We start from the raw sequence: 18,998 nt of genomic DNA on the forward strand, positions 1-18,998 counted from the left end.
ATAGATGATTATAATTTAGAAACGGATACTGTTCTTAGTGATGCTCTGAATTGGAGGAAAATTATGTAAAAGAAGCCATACAGTTACCAAACTTTGATTTGAAGTACTCTGATATAAGCGATGTTGAAACACCAAATTTGCCAGAAAATGCCAAGACTTCACTGAGGTTTTCCAAGCCCCTGGACGATTCTGATCTAAAGAATTTGGTTAAAAGTGGTCTTAGTATTAAAACTGAAAATAAAACTAGATGGGCAGTTAATTTGTTTAGTATGTGGAAGAACACAGAAACAATAATAACTCTGAAGAAAAAGGTTTATTTAATCTTTCCTATCAAGAATTGAATGAGGCACTTTCCTTTTTTATAGCTGAAGTGCGTAAGGAATCCGGTGATAATTATAAACCAAATACTTTGTATGAGATTTTTATATTAATACAGCACTACCTTCGTCAGAATGGACGTTTAATAGCCTTTATGGATGATCAAGAATATCAGGGTTTAAGAAGTGTTCAGTAAAATGAAGGAGTTGTCGAGACTTGGACTGGGTATTAATACCAAGAAGTCAGAAGTTATTACAGTAGAACAAGAAGAGATTTTATGGAGTAAAGGCTTGTTAGGTGAAAGTAACCCACAGCAGTTATTGGATACTCTTCTTTTCTTGTTTGGATTACATTTTGCACTGCGAGCTGCTCAAGAACACAGGAATCTAAGGTTTGGTATGAACACTCAATTGTCTGTTAAGTATGACTTAGAAGGTAAAAAATATCTGCAGTACATAGAAGATGTTTCAAAGACAAACCAAGGTGGTTTAGATTACAGGAAAGTCAGTCCTAAAATGACAAGAGCTTATGAAAATTCTAACCCATTAAGATGTCCAGTTAGATTATATGAAAAGTATATAGCTCTGCGTCCAAAAAACGGTACAGTAGATGCATTTTATCTGCGTCCCAAGAAGATGCCATGCTCTGATGTTTGGTACTGTGATTCTCCTGTAGGAATTCATACCATACAGTCCACGGTTAAACGTTTATGTCAGTCGGCTGGTATAATTGGAAACTTTAGTAATCATTCCCTTCGTGCCACAGCTGCAACTCGTTTATATCAAGCTGGAGTGGACGAGCAATTGATCACTGAAAAGACTGGACACCGATCTAATGCTGTACGAGCATATAAAAGAACAAGTGATGCCCAGCAAGCCTCTGTGAGTTCAGTATTGCATAGTGGTTCCAAAAAACATCAATTGGAAGAATTGGTGGATACAAGCCCAACTAAATTTAAGCAAGATCGTTGCGTTAATGAGGAAACCAGTGACAAAGAACATAAGGAACTCAGAGAGTTCAAACTTTCAATGCCAGGAATGAATTTGTCCATGAAATTTTGATTCATTTGACTGTAGTATTGCTTCAAAAATTGCAATAATATGTTTGTTCTAGTTATCTGAAAATCTGTTCTTTTTTAAGTTTAATAATGTACTATTTTTTCCAAAAACCGTACATTCTTAGGTCAAAGAAAGTACAGTTTTTGGAAGTTGTGAGTAGGTGTTCACAAAAACAGTACATTCTTTGAAATAATGGCCTAAAACAACAAAGGACTACTGTCTAAGTATGTTTTAATTAACATTATTCTTTTTTTAGATGATCAGTGTAACCTCCCTCCTGTCTATTGTTATTCCAAGATCTTATATCTTAAATGAATTTGTTGCTTCAAGGTTAGTGTTTTCTTAGTAGAATATACCACATGGGATTCGTGGAAACAATTTGATCAATTGGAAGATCATTTGAGTTTTGATACATTGAAACAATGAAGCTGTGATCATTTAAATTAATCGTTAATAGAATTGGAAACAGCTGAGCTGTCAAGCACTCCATGCAAAATATTGGGACCGTGATCCACGAAAACTATGATGTGGTTCTTCAGAAATACATTCTTTTATCTTAGGGTCGTGTTTCATGTAAAAATGATATCCTTTCGAAGGTTTGTAATGTATAGATAAAAACATAGTCCAGTGCTGTGCATGGGTTAATTTTATGTTAATGTTAATTATTTCAGCTTCCTGGCTATAGCCATTCATAGATTCTATAAATTAATCATGTTATATTACGAAGGTGAAGACAACTTTTTAAATGAAATGAAGAATGAGAAAATACAGTTAAACAGGCCGCCCTTTGCTAGGTGTTGTTTTATGTGCCCTAAAATTAACGTCACTAGGTATTGTACATTAATTGATTTATTATTATGTTTTGGAGAATTTCGTGTTGTACCCAACCTATGACCAAGTCGATGAACAGTTGCAACATTGATTTCAGTAGTATACTACCTTTACTCCCGATGTTTGATTGACGGAAATGTTTTGCTTGTACTCATTTTTATACGCCAACATCTCTCTATGTTGACGTATATTGTCGGCACCCCTGTCCGTCCGTCAACATTTGCTTGTAAACGCTCTAAAAACTAGATTTTTTGATGGAATCAAATGAAATCCGGCATGTGTATACATATTCATAAAACGAAGATCAAGTTCGAATTTGAGCTGTTTTCGACCGTTAGAAGCAGAGTTATTTCCCTTGCCCCAAAATCTTGAATATGCTATTTCTGTCTTAGTTTTCAACCGATTTTCATGAAACTTAAAATGGATGTTTTGACCATCCGGATGCCGTGATGGGCGTATATGGCTGTGGTCCACTATCTTTATTCTCTTTATTCTGTCCTACAAACATTTTATAGGTATGCTTAGGATTCATGGATATTAGCAATTGAGTGTTCCACTTGTATGTTTCGGGAGAAATTTGGCAAAGATTCATTGGTTGATTCTACAAGGAGCTTTAATCAGACCCATCTTATTATACGTTGCTGCTAATCTGTGGACTGAAGGTTTATATATTAAAGGATATGTAAGTAATATTTTGCGAAAGATTGACAGCTTGACCTGAAGTCAAGATCTATGGTATGTTTCCTTATTGTTCCTATACAAATACGTACAAGCAATACTAATTCGTTAACCAAAAATCACGTCTAAAGCATGACAAAATTAGGAACAATGATTGCATAGTGGTGGATTTCTCAAACTCAACTGCTCTTGGAACAGTAATCTCATGCATTTGGTTGAAATAGTTGGAATGTAATCTGTTATTTCCAGATATCCAAGGATACGTCAGCAGTGTACGTGATGTGTTTAAATGCTTTATCATCATTGGTTGGTATCTATGGTTTAATGTTGATATATAGATCTTCAACATTTAAAACATTTACACATTAAACCTAAATTCTTGTGTTTTGAACTAACAATGGTGTTTATGAACCTACAGTCTATCATATTTAGTATTTTAGCCTCATTTAACCGTCCAGAATGTGATGGGGTTCTTTCTTCTCGAATTAAAGGCAATGGTAGGTTTCTATCAGTTACTAATCCGCAATTTCAAGAACAATAAAGATAACACAATACAGAAAACTTTAAAATCAGCCAAATTTGAAGTCAAATGTTTAAAGGGTATTACCAATAGATAGCTTGCCCGACAAGGTAATATACGCCCACTGGCAGCTTTGATTTTAAATAAAAATATTTGGCACTACAGTAACAATTACCAGTATGACATATTCAACCTTCAGTCTTTCACTTCTTTTGAACTTTTTTGGTGCGATACTGTATATGATCAAGTTTCGTCAAAATCTGTCAACAATTGGGCCCTGTAGTGTTAATGAGCTAAAAATTGAACGTGTTTTCAAGAACAATGGCAATAACTCATACTACATATTTTTTCGATTTTCTGAATAGGGCTCATCCGTGGGTGATAACAAACACTCACTCACAGTCAAAATCTGTCGAGAATTGTGCCTTCTAGAGTGTTTACGAGCAATTGTTGACGAACTAACGAACGGGCATGGGGGACGCAATATACGCTCCACATTTGATGGGGGCGTATGAAAATAATTAACTAAATACATAAGTATTATTAAATATATTTATTATCAGGCAAGTCAAATGTCACTGGCTTTGATGGTAAAACAGACAGGTTAGTTAAGATTTGCTCAAATGACTCTTGATAGTTCATGTGTTTTCTCTTCTGTTTTTTGCAGCAGTCCACCATCTATTGTTGATTACGGAATCATTTGTATTTTCCTGGATAGCTCGATATTACTATCTCAAATCTCATTGGGTGAAAGTTACAATGTACAAACCACAAGTGTACCATCTCATCTCATCTCAAGTAGAACTGGTAACTTCCAATGGTATTGTATAGGGTGGGGAATGGAAAGATTGTGTTAAAAACTGGTATATGACAAGAGTGTTGATGTTGGTTGGTTGGTTGATCAGATCACATCTCCGTGTGAAAAGATATAGTTCTCTTCAGGCGAAACAAACAATTTATTATTGGGTTTATTGGAGAAATGATGTAAAAGGATGTGCACGTAGTTGTCTCAATCAGGCAGTAGGCCTTTAGTTAAAATCACCAGTATGAAATATTCAACCTTCAGTCGTACATTTTTGAATTTTTGAGGCAATTTTTGAGGCGATACTGAATAATTATACTAAGTTTTGTCGAAATCCATCAAGAATCACGCCTTTAAGTGTCAACGATCTAAAAATCAAACGCGTTTTCAAAAACAATTGCACTCATACCAAGTTTCGTCAAAATCCGTCATGAATTGTGCTTTCTAAAGTGTTTACGAGCAAAAAATTTCAAGAACAAGGGCAATAACAACTCATACTTAATATTTTTAGATTTTCTGATTTTCAATAGGGTTCATTCTTGCGTGATAACACTCATTCTTGCGTGATAACACTCACACCAAGTTTCGTCAAAATCTGTCAAAAATGTGCATTCTAGAGTGTTTACGAGCTAAATAATCAACGTGTTTTCAAGAACAAGGGTAATAACTCATACTATATATATTTCTATTCTGATTTTCAATAGGGTTCATCCTTGGTTGATAACAAATACAAACACCAAGTTTCATCGTAATCTGTCAAGAATTGTGCCTCCTAGAGTGTTTACAAGTAATTGTGGGCGGACATGGCAGGGTCTACTTCTTATTTCTGATAATTCTGGAATATGAGATAATAATTGTGTCATAGAAGGGGTAAATCTAAAAAACTTCTCAGACGCCCAATTTCCCCATCCAAAATACATAAAAGTTCTGGGAAGTATAAGCTTGCTCCAAAACCTATAAAGGGCAACAACTCCAATAAGTCAATCTGGCAGCTAATAAATCAACAGAATTGCAAAATATAGTTGCTCAATAAAACAGATGAAATATCAATGGAGAAAATATGTGTCCACATCCACTTACATGTTGATTCATAAACATGGACAGTCCATTATATTTCAGGTGCACAGCCTTTCATATGTTCATTAGCATTTATGCTATCTTAAAATAAAATGGACTTCACGTGTTTGTCTCTACACAGACGAAGACATGTTCTTGTGCAACAGGTCTGTGCCCCAGGCAAGATGAAGCCAGTTCTGGAAATTGACACTTCCAAGATAAAACTTTGATTCATGTATATAAACATTTAAGCTAAGCATTTAGGTCTATTTCTTTGAAAACAATTAAATATAAATACTAAACAGACTTCTTATAACAAAATTTTAATGTTATTCAATATGACATTCTCACTATAAATATTCAGGATCTTCTTTGAACAGTCTAATAACTGAAATGAAAAAAAAACATGATTATTTTATAGGAATCTCACTTTCTCTCAAAATTTGTCAATACTTTCAAACCTTCTATTCATATGATGCATCTAATGTCCTGAATTTACAAAATCTTTGAAAAAAATATGTTTTCTTGTTGAAAAGATCGTGTCAAAATTACAAAATTAAATTTTTCACTGAAATTCTTCATTTTGGACTAGCCTCTCCCCTTAATATTATAATAATTTTATATGATACTACATGTATATATCATTATTATGTCAAATCCCACTTTGATACATTTTTACAGCTTCATTGTTCCCGCAAAGGCATCAGGTATATAAATTATCTGTATTTGAATTACATGAAATATTCTTAGGTAGTATATATGTATTGCAGGTGAGAAAACTGCCAACTACATGGTTTTAAATGCAATATTTCAATTGAAAATATGTCTGGTGCAAAGTTTCAAATATCTGACACAAATCGAATTGTGACGGACAATATGTCCAGCCCAATTTCTAGAGCTATTTCAAGCCTTGGTTTTAAGAAAACACCTACTTTATTCCCAAGTTGCAAATCGTATTTTTCCATTATTATCTATACTTCTAAATACATGATGTCTCTTTAATCTTTCGTAGTCTTTCTTATCATCATAATTACTGAAATGGAAGGAAGAAAGAAACCACAATTTTCACAGAGATAAACATACAGGTTGACAAGAAAAAGCTAGTCCTTGACCAAACATCTTATTATTATTGTTATTCTTAATGAGCAAAAACATAAATTTACTAAAGCAATCAAACATACACTCAAAGCAAATAGACTGGAGACTGAGCTCTAAGACAAGAGTTGTTCTATGACAGCATCACAGAATTCCTTGCTAACTGGTCCATTACAAACTCAATCTAGAATTAACTACAGATATTATGAAAAAAAACATAAGATTACAAACAGGATTATAACTAGTACTTACTCAATCCATTTTTGAAAAGTAATCATACGTCTTCGTTCAACAAAAACAACATAAGCCAAACCACTTACTACTGCTGCTACACCAGATATTAAAAAATGTTTCCTTAATCTGTTGTCATTTAAATTCTGGAGAGCTGGTCTCGCAATTTTAGTTGGTACAGACATCTGAAATTCAGACATAATGTTAAAGAAAGATAGTTTGCAAGGCAAGATAATATACCCCCACTGACAGATTTGATTTTGAAAAAATTATTTAGCAGTAGAGTAACAATCACAAGTATGAAAAAAATCTGTCCAGAATTGTGTCTTCTAGGGCATTCATGAGCTAAAAACTAGAGCAAATACTCATACTAAATATTTTTCTGATTTTTAATAGAGTTCATCTTTCCGTGATAACAAACATTCACAGAATTGTGAATGTGAGAGTTTTTACATGCAATAGGGGACCAACAGACATAAATGACGCCATTATATTTGTAATATCATGTGGGAGTATAAAAAGTATCGAGGATTTTATATCACCAACGCTATAAATAATAATAAAATATATCACGGTATGGGGCCATTCTGACTATATAATAGTACTTGGTAGTTACACAAAAAAACAGTGAAAAGATGCGAAAATAACTCATAAAACAGGGCCTAGACTATTCCAGCCACTAACTGCCAAAATATCTATCAGAGGCTGGAATAGAAGTAAATATTTCGGACTAGTCACTGGAACAGGGACTGGTATCATACTGTTTGTTAAAAGAATTGAAAAAGAATACTTTTCACCGATATGTAATAAGATAAAAGGAAACAACAAATGTTGGGGGAAAAAATTGCATTTGTACAAAAGAAGGTTGAAATTGTTCATGTTATTATTCCTCAAATAAAATACAACATTCCATGGCGATCATTTCTACAGTCTAAAACGAATCCTCTCAGCTTATTTTATAAGCACGTCGGTTTAATCGTCCACTGAAATATTCACGAATTAAGCTTATACTTTCAATCGAGTCTATTGCATGTCCCGAATGAAAAGGGAACCAATCTTTGTGCAGCATCATTAGAGCAATCAATTTTACATCTTTAATGCACAAACCTAATAAGTTTTGATTTCAATTATAACTGTTCTAGTCTAGCGAATTAATCGTCTCCTATCCTTATCTTATAAAAATATGCCATTTTGTTGAAAAAGCTTTTCTGAAAGACTCAATCTGATTGGTCAATAATGATTTCAAAAAATCTTTTTATTATTCAGAGACTATTATTGACCAATCAGATTGAGTCTTTCAGAAACGCTTTTCTGCTGACTATAATTCCAAGGACAACTTAAAGACGAGTTCGAAGAACAATGATTTGAAAAGATAGCTTGCCAGGCAAGGTAATATACGCCCATGGCAGGTTTGATTTTGAGTACACATATTTAGCAGTACAGTAACCATCACCAGTATGAAAATACACTTCTTTTGAACTCTTAAGGGCAATAATGAATAATATTGAGTTTGAGTTATTGCCTTTGTTCTTAAACGTGTTCAATTTTCAGCTCGTGAAAACTCTAGAAAGGCAAATATTCAATCTTCAGCGCGGAACTGAATAATAAAACCAAGTTTTGTCAATATCCAGCAAGAATCATGCCTTTTAGTGTTTAAGGGCTAAATTTGAAAGCGTTTTCAAGAACAAGGGCAATAACTCATAATAAATGTTTTCCAATTCTTCTGATTTTCAATAGGGTTCATCCTTGGGTGATTACGAACATTCACACCAAGTTTCATCAAAATCCATCAAGAATTGTGCCTTCTAGAGTGAATTGAAGGCGTTTTCAAGAACAAGGACAATGACTCATACTAAATATTTTTCGATTTATCTAATTTTCAATAGGGTTTATCCTTGGTTGATAACAAACACTCATGCCAAGTATCGTCAAATTCCGTCAAGAATTGTACCATTCTAGAGTGTTTACGAGATAAAAATTGAACGCGTTCTCAAGAACAAGGGCAATAACTCATACTAAGTATTTTTCGATTCTCCCGATTTTCAATAGGGTCTATCCTTGGGTAATTACAAACACTTACACCAAGTTTTGTCAAAATCCATCAAGAATTGTGCCAATTGAGCCCTCTAGAGTGTTTACGAGTAATTGTGGACGGATGGACAGACATGGGTGACGGCAATATACGACCCCCATTTCATGTGGGCGTATAAAAAAAAGTGACTGTCGAAATAAGATTAGTAAAACGTATGAGTAATTCATTGAAACAACATAAGAATATGGCCCACATTGCGTTCCATAGAATTTTTCTGCTGACATGGAATCTGCTAAATGTGTCACACCACATGAATTTGATCACTGGGATTACGATTAAGGCTTGTGGGTTTAAATGGAAAATTGCGACGTAGGTTGACTTTGTGGCACATGTTGATTGTTGACACATGTCAATTATTTATCATTTCAGGAGATGCACAAATTAAAGTTAGCACAAAACATTGCTGTATTAACACTTTCAGCCATTTTTAGCACAGATGCAAGGTGTTTTCACTTAGTAAAACGACTTTTTTCCCCTCCCCCAGCATCCGTTGTTTCCCCTTCTCTTTTAATTACATTTTAACTTGTTTCAACAAACAGTATCTGTGGTCACTAGGCTTAGAAGCCTACTAGTAGGCCAAAATTGCAACAAAGCAAAGAAAAGTAAGAGATTTAGACATAGATAAATAACTTATATAAAGAAACAAAACATTGTAAAATTGACCACTGTCCAGTACTGGTACAAAAGTCCATGGATTAAAAACTAAAACCTGCATTTAGTTTTAATTTGCTAGAAAATACAATAATAACCTTGAGTTGTGAGATTTGTGTCGACCTTTTATAAATGGCGACCAATCACGTGACAGGAAGAATTGAGTTCGATACATCCGGAAAGCCATAACTTTGAGTTCGTTTTATGCTTGTTACCATTACTGGTTATACTGTCTAAACTATATCGCATAAAGGTACCCACGGTTGTCAAGATAGATTGTGCTTGACTCAAAGCATGTCTTCGATAACATAATATATTACTTTTGCTATTTTTTTGGATTAGATCACAGATTTTGCGTACAGACTATGGTTCAAAAACAGGTTAATTTCTCAACAGAAACTAGAAAAGAATGACTGTACAAAGACGAAATCGTATCGCTCTATTCTTCGTAGAGGCCTATTTTCTTTAGGATCTGCTGTTTTGTCAACACATATAATGATAGCCTATAACAATAATCAGAACAAGAACGTAAATTTTCTTTCATTTCATTGTTAGACAATTAACTTGTAGTCCTAGACTCATGGTCAGAACATTCAGGATCTTTTATGAACAGCCAATCCTCATAAACACCAAAAATGTATGAATTTTATACGCCCACATCGAAATGTGGACGTATTTGCCGTTGCCCACATTTGTTGTATGCACGATAGAGGTTACAGTTTTTATCTCATCTTGATGAAACTTGGTATTCATGTATAGGCCTATATTGATGAGATCTCGGTCAAGTTCGAAATTGGTAATAATCAGATGAACGGCTTCAGAGTTATTGCCCTTGACTTAGTAAAAACGCGTTAAATTTGGCTTGTGTGCACGATAAAGGCTGCAATTTTTTATCTCATCTTGATGAAACTTGGTATGCATGTATATATTGATGAGATCCCGGTCAAGTTCGAAATTGGTAATAATCGGATGAACGGTTTCAGAGTAATTGCCCTTGACTTAGTAAAAAAACGCGTTAAATTTGGCTTGTATGCACGATAAAGGCTGCAATTTTTATCCGATCTTGATGAAACTTGGTATGCATGTATATATTGATGAGATCTCGGTCAAGTTCGAAATTGGTAATAACGAGATGAACGGTTTCAGAGTTATTGCCCTCGACTTAGTAAAGACGCGTTAAATTTGGCTTGTATGCACGATAAAGACTGTTATTGCCCTTGAATTAATTCATTGCGTCTAGTTTGGCTCGTGGGCCTGATAGAGATTACATCTATTATTCGATCTTGATGAAACTTGGTATGAGATCTCAGTAAAGCTTGAAATTAGTAAAAATCGGATGATTGGTTTCACATATTAAATCACTACAGACTTTGTTATCATTTCTGACAGCTGGTAGTGGGCGTATGTTACCTTGCCTGGCAAGCTATCTTTAAGGCATTTTATCCTCCATAAACATAATGCGTAGAAGATTTCCGCGGATTTAAAATATTAAGCCTATTTTTACCACTGCTCTTTAGTGGAAGGGTTTGACATAGGCCAGCTCTCAAAAGCACTATATATATATCGGAGATGCGATCTACGGATCAATATGGTGGTTATGTAGGCCATATGAAAAAAAAGTTTTTTTGACAAGGTTAAACGCTTTTGTTGCATAGTATAAGACTTGATATTTTCAAGCGCTAACGAGAAGTCGAGAAACGACAAAGCGAGGAAAAAGGCTAGAAAGCGAGGGTAAAAATAGGTGCGGAAAAGGGCGAGAAAGGCGAGGAAAAAGGCGAGAAAGCAAGGAAAATTTAGCCTTTTTACTCTCGCTTTCTCGCCTTTTTCTTCGCCTTTTTCCTTGTCTTTTCCCCGCTTTCTCGCCTTTTTCCTCGCTTTCTCGACTTCTCGCCTTTTTTCCTAGCCTTTTTTACTCTCGCTTTCTCGCCTTTTTCCTCATATTTTTTTACCATCGCTTTCTTATGGAAGCCCACGAGAAGTCGAGAGACGACAAAGCGAGGAAAAAGGTGAAATGAAATGAATGGAGTTTTACGTCCTACTCTTCTGCACCTTATGGGCTACTGAAGACGGGAGGAAAAGGGTGAGAAAGCGAGGGTAAAAAAAGGCGAGGAAAAAGACGAGGAAAAAGGCGAAGAAAAAGACGAGGAAAAAGACGAAAAAAAGGCGAGAAAGCGAGGAAAAAGGCGGGAAAGCGAGGAAAAAGGCTAGAAAAATTCAGTGCACATTTTTTTTTCAAACTGTTAATTTAATTGAATTAATGAAAAATAAAAAAAAAAATAGAAACATACGAAATTTTCTTTTTTTTTTATTATATTAATCAAAAGTAACACATATTCCTTCAAAATAATGAGTTTTGCTATTGTTCCATGAATACGGTATTTTGCATTTTGTATTTGAAATCGGTACCCATGTCGTTTGGTCCTTTCCGTTAACTGTAATCGAATGAGAATCTAGCATTAAGTCGGTTTTGTTTATTAAAGAATAAAAATTGTATATATATGTTTACGGAATGGAATGGGGAACAAACAAATGCGTCTCCTATTTCTATTTTGAATCTTTCCGTATATTAACTCATGTTTACCCCTTGTTCTTCATTTCTTCGGATACGTGTATACCAGAATATATTCCATTGTGTTTTTGTCAAAAGCCTATTATGTAATATAACTATGGTCCTTGGATTCGATTTATATAGGCGAAGAAAAAGGCGAGGAAAAGGACGAGAAAGCGAGGGTACAAAAAAGCTTTCTCGCCTTTTTCCTCACCTTTTTTTACCCTCGCTTTCTCGTCCTTTTCTTCGCCTTTTTCCTCGCCTTTTTCTTCCTCGCCTTTTTCCTCGCTGTCTCATGGGCGAGAAGTCGAGAGTAGATATGGCCGCAGTTTGTGTATGGTGTCCGTCTTTTCACATAAAGATAATTATGTGACCACCGTGGATATTGGCCTACTAACATGAACTACAATTACGATTACAGTTAAACCCCCTGCCTTCTTATTGTATTCAAATAAGAATGTACAACTAACAAGTCTAAGCTGTGATGACATCCGATATTTTGTCTCGATTTAAGAGTATTATTACAGTATATAGAAAAAATGGACGACTGTTCCTTCTCAAGAGTCAAACAGTTCAAGAACTTTATAAATTATTTTTTGTCCTAAAGAAAACCAGGCTTAATAAAAGGAATGGGTCGATGGAGACATGTCAGTTACATTGCCAATAATCATGCAAATGAAGGGACGTAATCGAATTCATCGTCCTTCGTCTGCTTCGGCCCAGGATGCGAACTTAATAGAGACGTGTTTTAAATTTGGGGGCGGGCGAAAATCGATTGATTTACAGAATCTACAAATTGATTTGGTTGGAACTAATTCAATTTCTTGACACCAGTGAGTTGATATGCAGAACGTTATCTGAACGTCAGCGTGAGATTTTTGTCAATTTGGTCATTTTAATCTAAACGCACAACCAAATGATAAATAACGAACTGACTGGGTAACCGAGATGGCGTACGATCTCACTAGTACAAAATTTGTGTCTGGCTTATCTTTTCAAAACAGCAATCGGCTGAAAAATATCCACAAAAAAAGAACAAAAATTATTTAGCTTGAGAGCGACTTGTTCAACGAAATACTTAACAGATGGCAGCCAGCTAGAGTCAAATAAACTACCTATACTATGGATTGTCTACACCATCAAGGTGTGGGCAAACACCAATTAAATATCCTGTACAACTCTGTAATTTCTGTTAACGTCCTTGTAATGTACTTTTTCTAACCTCTGTCAATAATAGAATCGAAGGGTAGGCCTATGTCATAAATGACAGAATTTCTCGGAATACTAAGCGTATGTATTGATACATACCAAGACAATCTTACGGTGATTAATGTCATTACACCACTCTTGCATCTTGTAGATGTACGTCTTCTCTGTGATGTTACCTTTAAAATGAATCTTAAAGGGGCATTCCACTTTTTTTGTAAAACATTTTCATTATCAAAAACGTCATACATTAATCCTGCAAATATTTCTAAAGTATGCTATATTTATCTTACATGTATCTACTTGATAAAACTGAATTTGGTTTAAAAGGGTTAATTAAATACTAAGAATACTAATTGTTAATTGAGCAGTTTGACATAGTTTCGGTGATTGTTTTTATAATAACTCGTTAGATTTAGTTGAAATCTTTAGAAAACGTAGGAGATATATTTCTCTACAATAAGGCGTTTATTTTACTCGAATCCGTACAGTAGTCTTCTAACAGCTTGCAAAAAGCATAACGAACTGTAAAAGGTTACGTAACCTTTTAAGTAAAGTTTTGGCGCTAAAAAATTGACGGCTGGATTTTCAAATTAAAAGTTTAAAAATACGTTATTCTATAGATTTTGGTTTGCAGTTTTCACAAATTTGAACAAATAATTTTTTCGACCTATAAATAGGAATGTCTCTTTAAAGTCCGCAGAATTAAGTGATTTTGAGTTGTTCATTTGAATGATATTTATATGGAACCTCTATTGGGCATGGTAACTCCTAAGATTTCGGATCGTATCCATGGCAACAGGATATTGTCGACACTGAGAAAAATCTCTGCTTGAACACGGCTGTATATTAGTATCACATGTCATTGAACGACTGTGGGAAAGAAAAGTGTAACATCTTGAAGAAGAAATATTACAACTGTGAGAGGATACTCTTGTCCCATGAATTAAATTAGCGTTCGTGCGACATCAACAGGCTTTTAATCACGTTAAAAACGCTAATTCTGTCCTTATGATTTAAAATCAGTAGGAAGACTTGTGCCGCCAGCTACAAACTTCTCATCAAGCCAGTCAGATAGGTGGCCTATTAGCTATGTCATTTTTATTAGCAGAAAACTCGAGATATTTGTCACACTTAACACAAATAATTTTTCTGTCGCTATGTTGAGATTTCTACAGTTCTATATAGTTTGAATAGACGACGACATTCTGAACATTCTTTCACACTTTAACAATAAAAAGTTGAAGATATAAAGCTACATTCAATGAAGAAATTTTCACGTTTTCAACAACAAATTCCATTATTTGAATTCAATCCCCCCACCCATCCCTGAAACTCAGCGCCTTTCTACACGTGTACGATCATCATAAGACAGTCTGATTTTCAAAATAGGTATGGAAAGTTAGGTGCTCAAAATAATGAAAACTATGTACCAAAATCTAGAGAAATGTGTCCCCTACCTGTTATGAAAGTTTCGACCTAGACTATCTTGCGCTAATTGTTAAAACGCAAGAACTATTTAAAATGTTTACGTAGGCTAAACTTGAAAAAGTAACAATGTTTTTGGAAGCTGGTGGAAACCTAATGTGCGGGTTAAAGCTCATTTAAAGCAAAACTGTTTTACTTTTCTGAATGTTTCGAATTTTAACCGATAGACAAATAGTTAGCGAGCTCAAATTATAAGCCACGTCATCACCATAGAATTATAATACATTGGAAGGTGAATCGAAATGTTTATCTGGTGGACTGTCTCTCTTAGACTGAAGAAAATCGCAAACGACGCCATTCCAGAACGATGAAGTCTACTATAAACGGAGTTTGAATACTAGTTAAGTTTTGTTCAAACATTGGGACAAATAATAAATTCCGTCTAAAATTTTTTTCAAGATCTGACATATATAACTCTTTCGTTTTCCCAAAAGTGTCGTTTAAAAGAGATCTAGAGAAAAAGCATGTGGTTTGTGCTTCACCGATATGACAAAATGATTTGATTTAAACTGCAACACCCTAATGATATTTTAATTGTTTGAAAAAATTTTGGATTTTGTGATTATAGACATCTATAAACGGCATTAGAAATATTTATGCACTAAGGCATATATTTATAGTTAAAAGAAAGAGCTTATATTGTCTGGTAAATGACATAATATTTGATAGACATAAATGTCTGAATTGATCTACGACGCTTTGAGGTGCTTGGAGTGTGTATAAATGTCTTAAAAATGTTTATTACATTGTAACTATGTTTTTATTATTGTAAAAAGTGTTTGTAATATTGCTTTAATGTTTGGAAAACTGTATAAATATTGAATTTACTTCACACAACTGTAAAACTGTGATATTATATTTCTTTGTAATTGTGATATTGTGATATTATAATTCTTTGTTATTGTGCTATTATAATTCTGTGATACTATGCTATTATAATTCTGCAACACTGTAATACTATGATATTAAAATTCTTTAATACTATGATATTATAATTTTGTGATACTGTGATATTATAATTCTGTGATGTTGTGATAGTGTGATATTACAATTCTGTAATACGGTGATACTTTGATATGATAATTCTGTGATCCTATGATATTATAATTCTGTGTTAGATGTGATCCTATGATATTATAATTCTGTTATATTGTGATATTATAATTCTGTGTTATTGTGATACTATGATATTATAATTCTGTGATACTATGATACTATGATTCTGTTATATTGTGATATTGTGATTCCGTGATACTGTGATGTTGTGATATTATAATTCTGTGTTATTGTGATATTGTGTTAGTGTGATACTGTGATATTGTGATATTGTGATACTGTGATTCTGTGATATTGTGATACCGTGATATTATAATTATGTGATACTGTGATATTGTAATTCTGTGTTATTGTCATACTGTGATATTGTAATTCTGTGTTATTGTGATACTGTGATATTATAATTCTGTGATGTTATGATTCTGTGATATTGTGATACTGTGATTTCGTGATGTTGTGACACTGTGATAATATAATTCTGTGTTATTGTGATATTATAATTCTGTGATACTGTGATACTGTGATAATATAATTCTGTGTTATTGTGATATTATAATTCTGTGATACTGTGATACTGTGATACTGTGATACTGTGATATTGTGATATTGTGATTCTGTGATACTGTGTTATTATAATTCTGTGATACTGTGATACTGTGTTATTATAATTCTGTGATACTGTGATACTGTGATACTGTGATATTATAATTCTGTGTTATTATAATTCTGTGATAGTGTGATATTATAATACTGTGATATTATGTATAAATGCCTGTAAAGATGTCTTTTCAGATCTCTGTTACATTTTTGTAAAATTGATATCTGAATTTTTTGGTAAACTTAGCGTTTGTAGCATTTGTTATGTCTGTAACATTGCTGTACAATCAAACCTGTGCCATTTTGGTAAAATGTCTGTAGCATTCTGTAGCATTTATGTATATTGTCTGTAGCATTTTTGTGTAATTTCTGTAGCATTTTTGTGTAATGTCTGTAGCATTTTGTGTATTGTATGTAGCATTTATTTGTAACATATTGTGTGATTTGTACAATATATGTGTGTGTATTTTTGTACAAAAAATGCGTAAAATGTTGTATAAAAGTCTGTAGTATTTTACACATGTCTGAAACATCTTGATCAAATATAAGTCTGATACTCTCACAATTGACAAAGCTGGACGTTTCCCCTTAGTTTACACTCCAAGCCGTATTGAAACAATCAAAGTATCCATTTGTCAATGAGTTGTCATGACTAGAACTGGTCGTCGTGTCATTCATGCAGTGAAGAATGAAATTGGATTTTTTTTCTTGCCCTGTATTATTGGCACTGTGTTTTACCGGATGTAATAATATTGCTTCTCATCACATATAACGGGTTTCCATTCGAATCGTCCCGGGTTCAATATCAACCAAGAAAATTACTTTTGTTTAGAGAGTGATCATGAAATGCTCTCGTTTTCTTCATTACATTTCTTGTGGGGTTTCTGCCTGTTTCAATATTTCTACTGCACCTCAAAGTAGACACGACATCCTGATCAATTCGCTTGCCATCAGTTGGGACACAGACTGCTGGATATTATATCGTTGCCATGGAAACCTGAACACACATATTATAGCGTGTTTCCAACTTACAAATTTGTCGTTATTTGAAACTTATCGTCGTTTTTCAATAAAAGTGACCAAGATTCTTAAATTAGATATTTTCCATGAAGAATAAAGGACCGGAACAGAGTTGCTATCTTTGATGGCGACATCATGTTGTTCTTTATTATATGTAACTTTAGACATTAGACTCTGTAATATGTAATATTACTACATGAAAGTATGTCTTGAACAGAATTTTAAAATCGATCCTTCTATACGTTAACGATTCTTTGGAGTGTTGGGGCGCGACTTATATCAAAAAAAAGAGATAAAGTCCTCTTTGTTTAGTTTTTAACATTTCGTAGAACTAAATTTTAGGTCAATCTCATCACTCTTTAAAAAACGATGTCGTCGTTGGATTCGTATGAAAACAGAGTAATTGAAATAAGACGATAGATAATTTTCATCAAATGTTTGAAAATTGTTGTTCATTAACTATTATTCATTAATTTAAAGAGACAAATCCCTTAACTTACATTGTGATGAAAATGTGTGCTTAAAAAATTCATTCATTCATTCATTCATTCTTTCTTTCGATCTTTTGAGCTTAGAAATGACAAATATCGTATATGTATTGGTTTTTATTAACGTGAAAGGAATATTGTAAGAGAGTAAAATGGTTTGTAAAATTAAAATCTTGAGGTTGAGGACTCTTCCATATACTTGAAACCTTCAAGAGAATTGACTATGTAATAACTAATTCAAATTTTTGTTATCAAAATGTTTCTGCAGTCACGACACGTATAGTGTTTTTCTGGTTGTGAGATAGAGATTGGATAGTTTTGTGCAAAGTGAAACTGAAATAGATTGTTAAGTCCTTCGGCCCCAATCTGTCCCAGATTAGGCTAAGGAAGATGGGAAACACAAACACGTCTTGTAATGTGTAATTGGGCTACGACCGTATCTCCAACTGGCAACTATAATACAGCATCTAAACCTTCAGATTAGAAAGAAAGTGTTCTGTAAACCAGAGTGCTCCTGTTCTTGAAATGTAACCACGGAACTTCTCGTTTGGAGAAAATGCCCAGCTCGATGAGTTACCAGTTTCAATGGCTCCAGCAATTTTGATAATGCACAATAAACGATAATAATCACATAACAAGCCAGCAAATATAATTAATATTCCTTACATTTCGTGTAAATCGGCTTGGTTTCTGAAAAAAGAGAATCATTTGCTCTATAGTATATTCTAATATTTTTAGTATTATAGGACATAAAAGGCCAGTTTTAATTTCTATTAATTCAATTCTATATAACAATGTAACTTTATATTTATCAGTTAAGTGCATTAAAGGCCAACACACAGAATTCATGTTCGTGGTTTTAGATTGGGATCATAACAGCTTTCAAGTTGCGAGTATGCTTTAATTCATTAGGTATTTACGTTTAAAATTACTTTCTACGATGAACAAAGCGATGACTTTTGAGAAAGGGACAACAGTGCAGGTTTCCAGAAAATAATATCAAAACTATTTTGTCACACACTCTGCCACTGGGCAACAATATATGTATCTGTTTTTGGTGAATCCACACCGATAGTAAAGTTATCTTTATATATGGACAGCGATACGAAAGTAATACAGGGCAGTAGACAAATATCTTTCCAAATATCAAGCAATAACTGCTATTGCGGACAAGCCATTATCAAAATTTCCCTGTAACGGGAAGCCAAGTCAATTTTCATAGCTTCGTTTCAAGGGTTTATTCCGGTCTTATAATTTGGACAG

The 18,998-nt window shown here is 33.8% G+C and overlaps 1 protein-coding gene across 1 annotated transcript; it reads left to right on the plus strand.

Annotated features, from left to right (window-relative positions):
* Nucleotides 1–515: 515 nt before the first annotated feature.
* LOTGIDRAFT_161138 (hypothetical protein) lies at nucleotides 516–2,270 on the plus strand (the record flags this gene model as incomplete). Its single annotated transcript, XM_009056485.1, has 3 exons — nucleotides 516–1,199; nucleotides 1,633–1,706; nucleotides 2,048–2,270. The coding sequence occupies 3 exons, from the start codon at nucleotides 516–518 to the stop codon at nucleotides 2,268–2,270; spliced, it is 981 nt and encodes a 326-aa protein (XP_009054733.1).
* Nucleotides 2,271–18,998: the final 16,728 nt, after the last annotated feature.

The sequence above is a fragment of the Lottia gigantea genome (genome assembly GCF_000327385.1).
Source record: "Lottia gigantea unplaced genomic scaffold LOTGIsca_28, whole genome shotgun sequence".
Lineage (NCBI taxonomy): Eukaryota > Metazoa > Mollusca > Gastropoda > Lottiidae > Lottia > Lottia gigantea.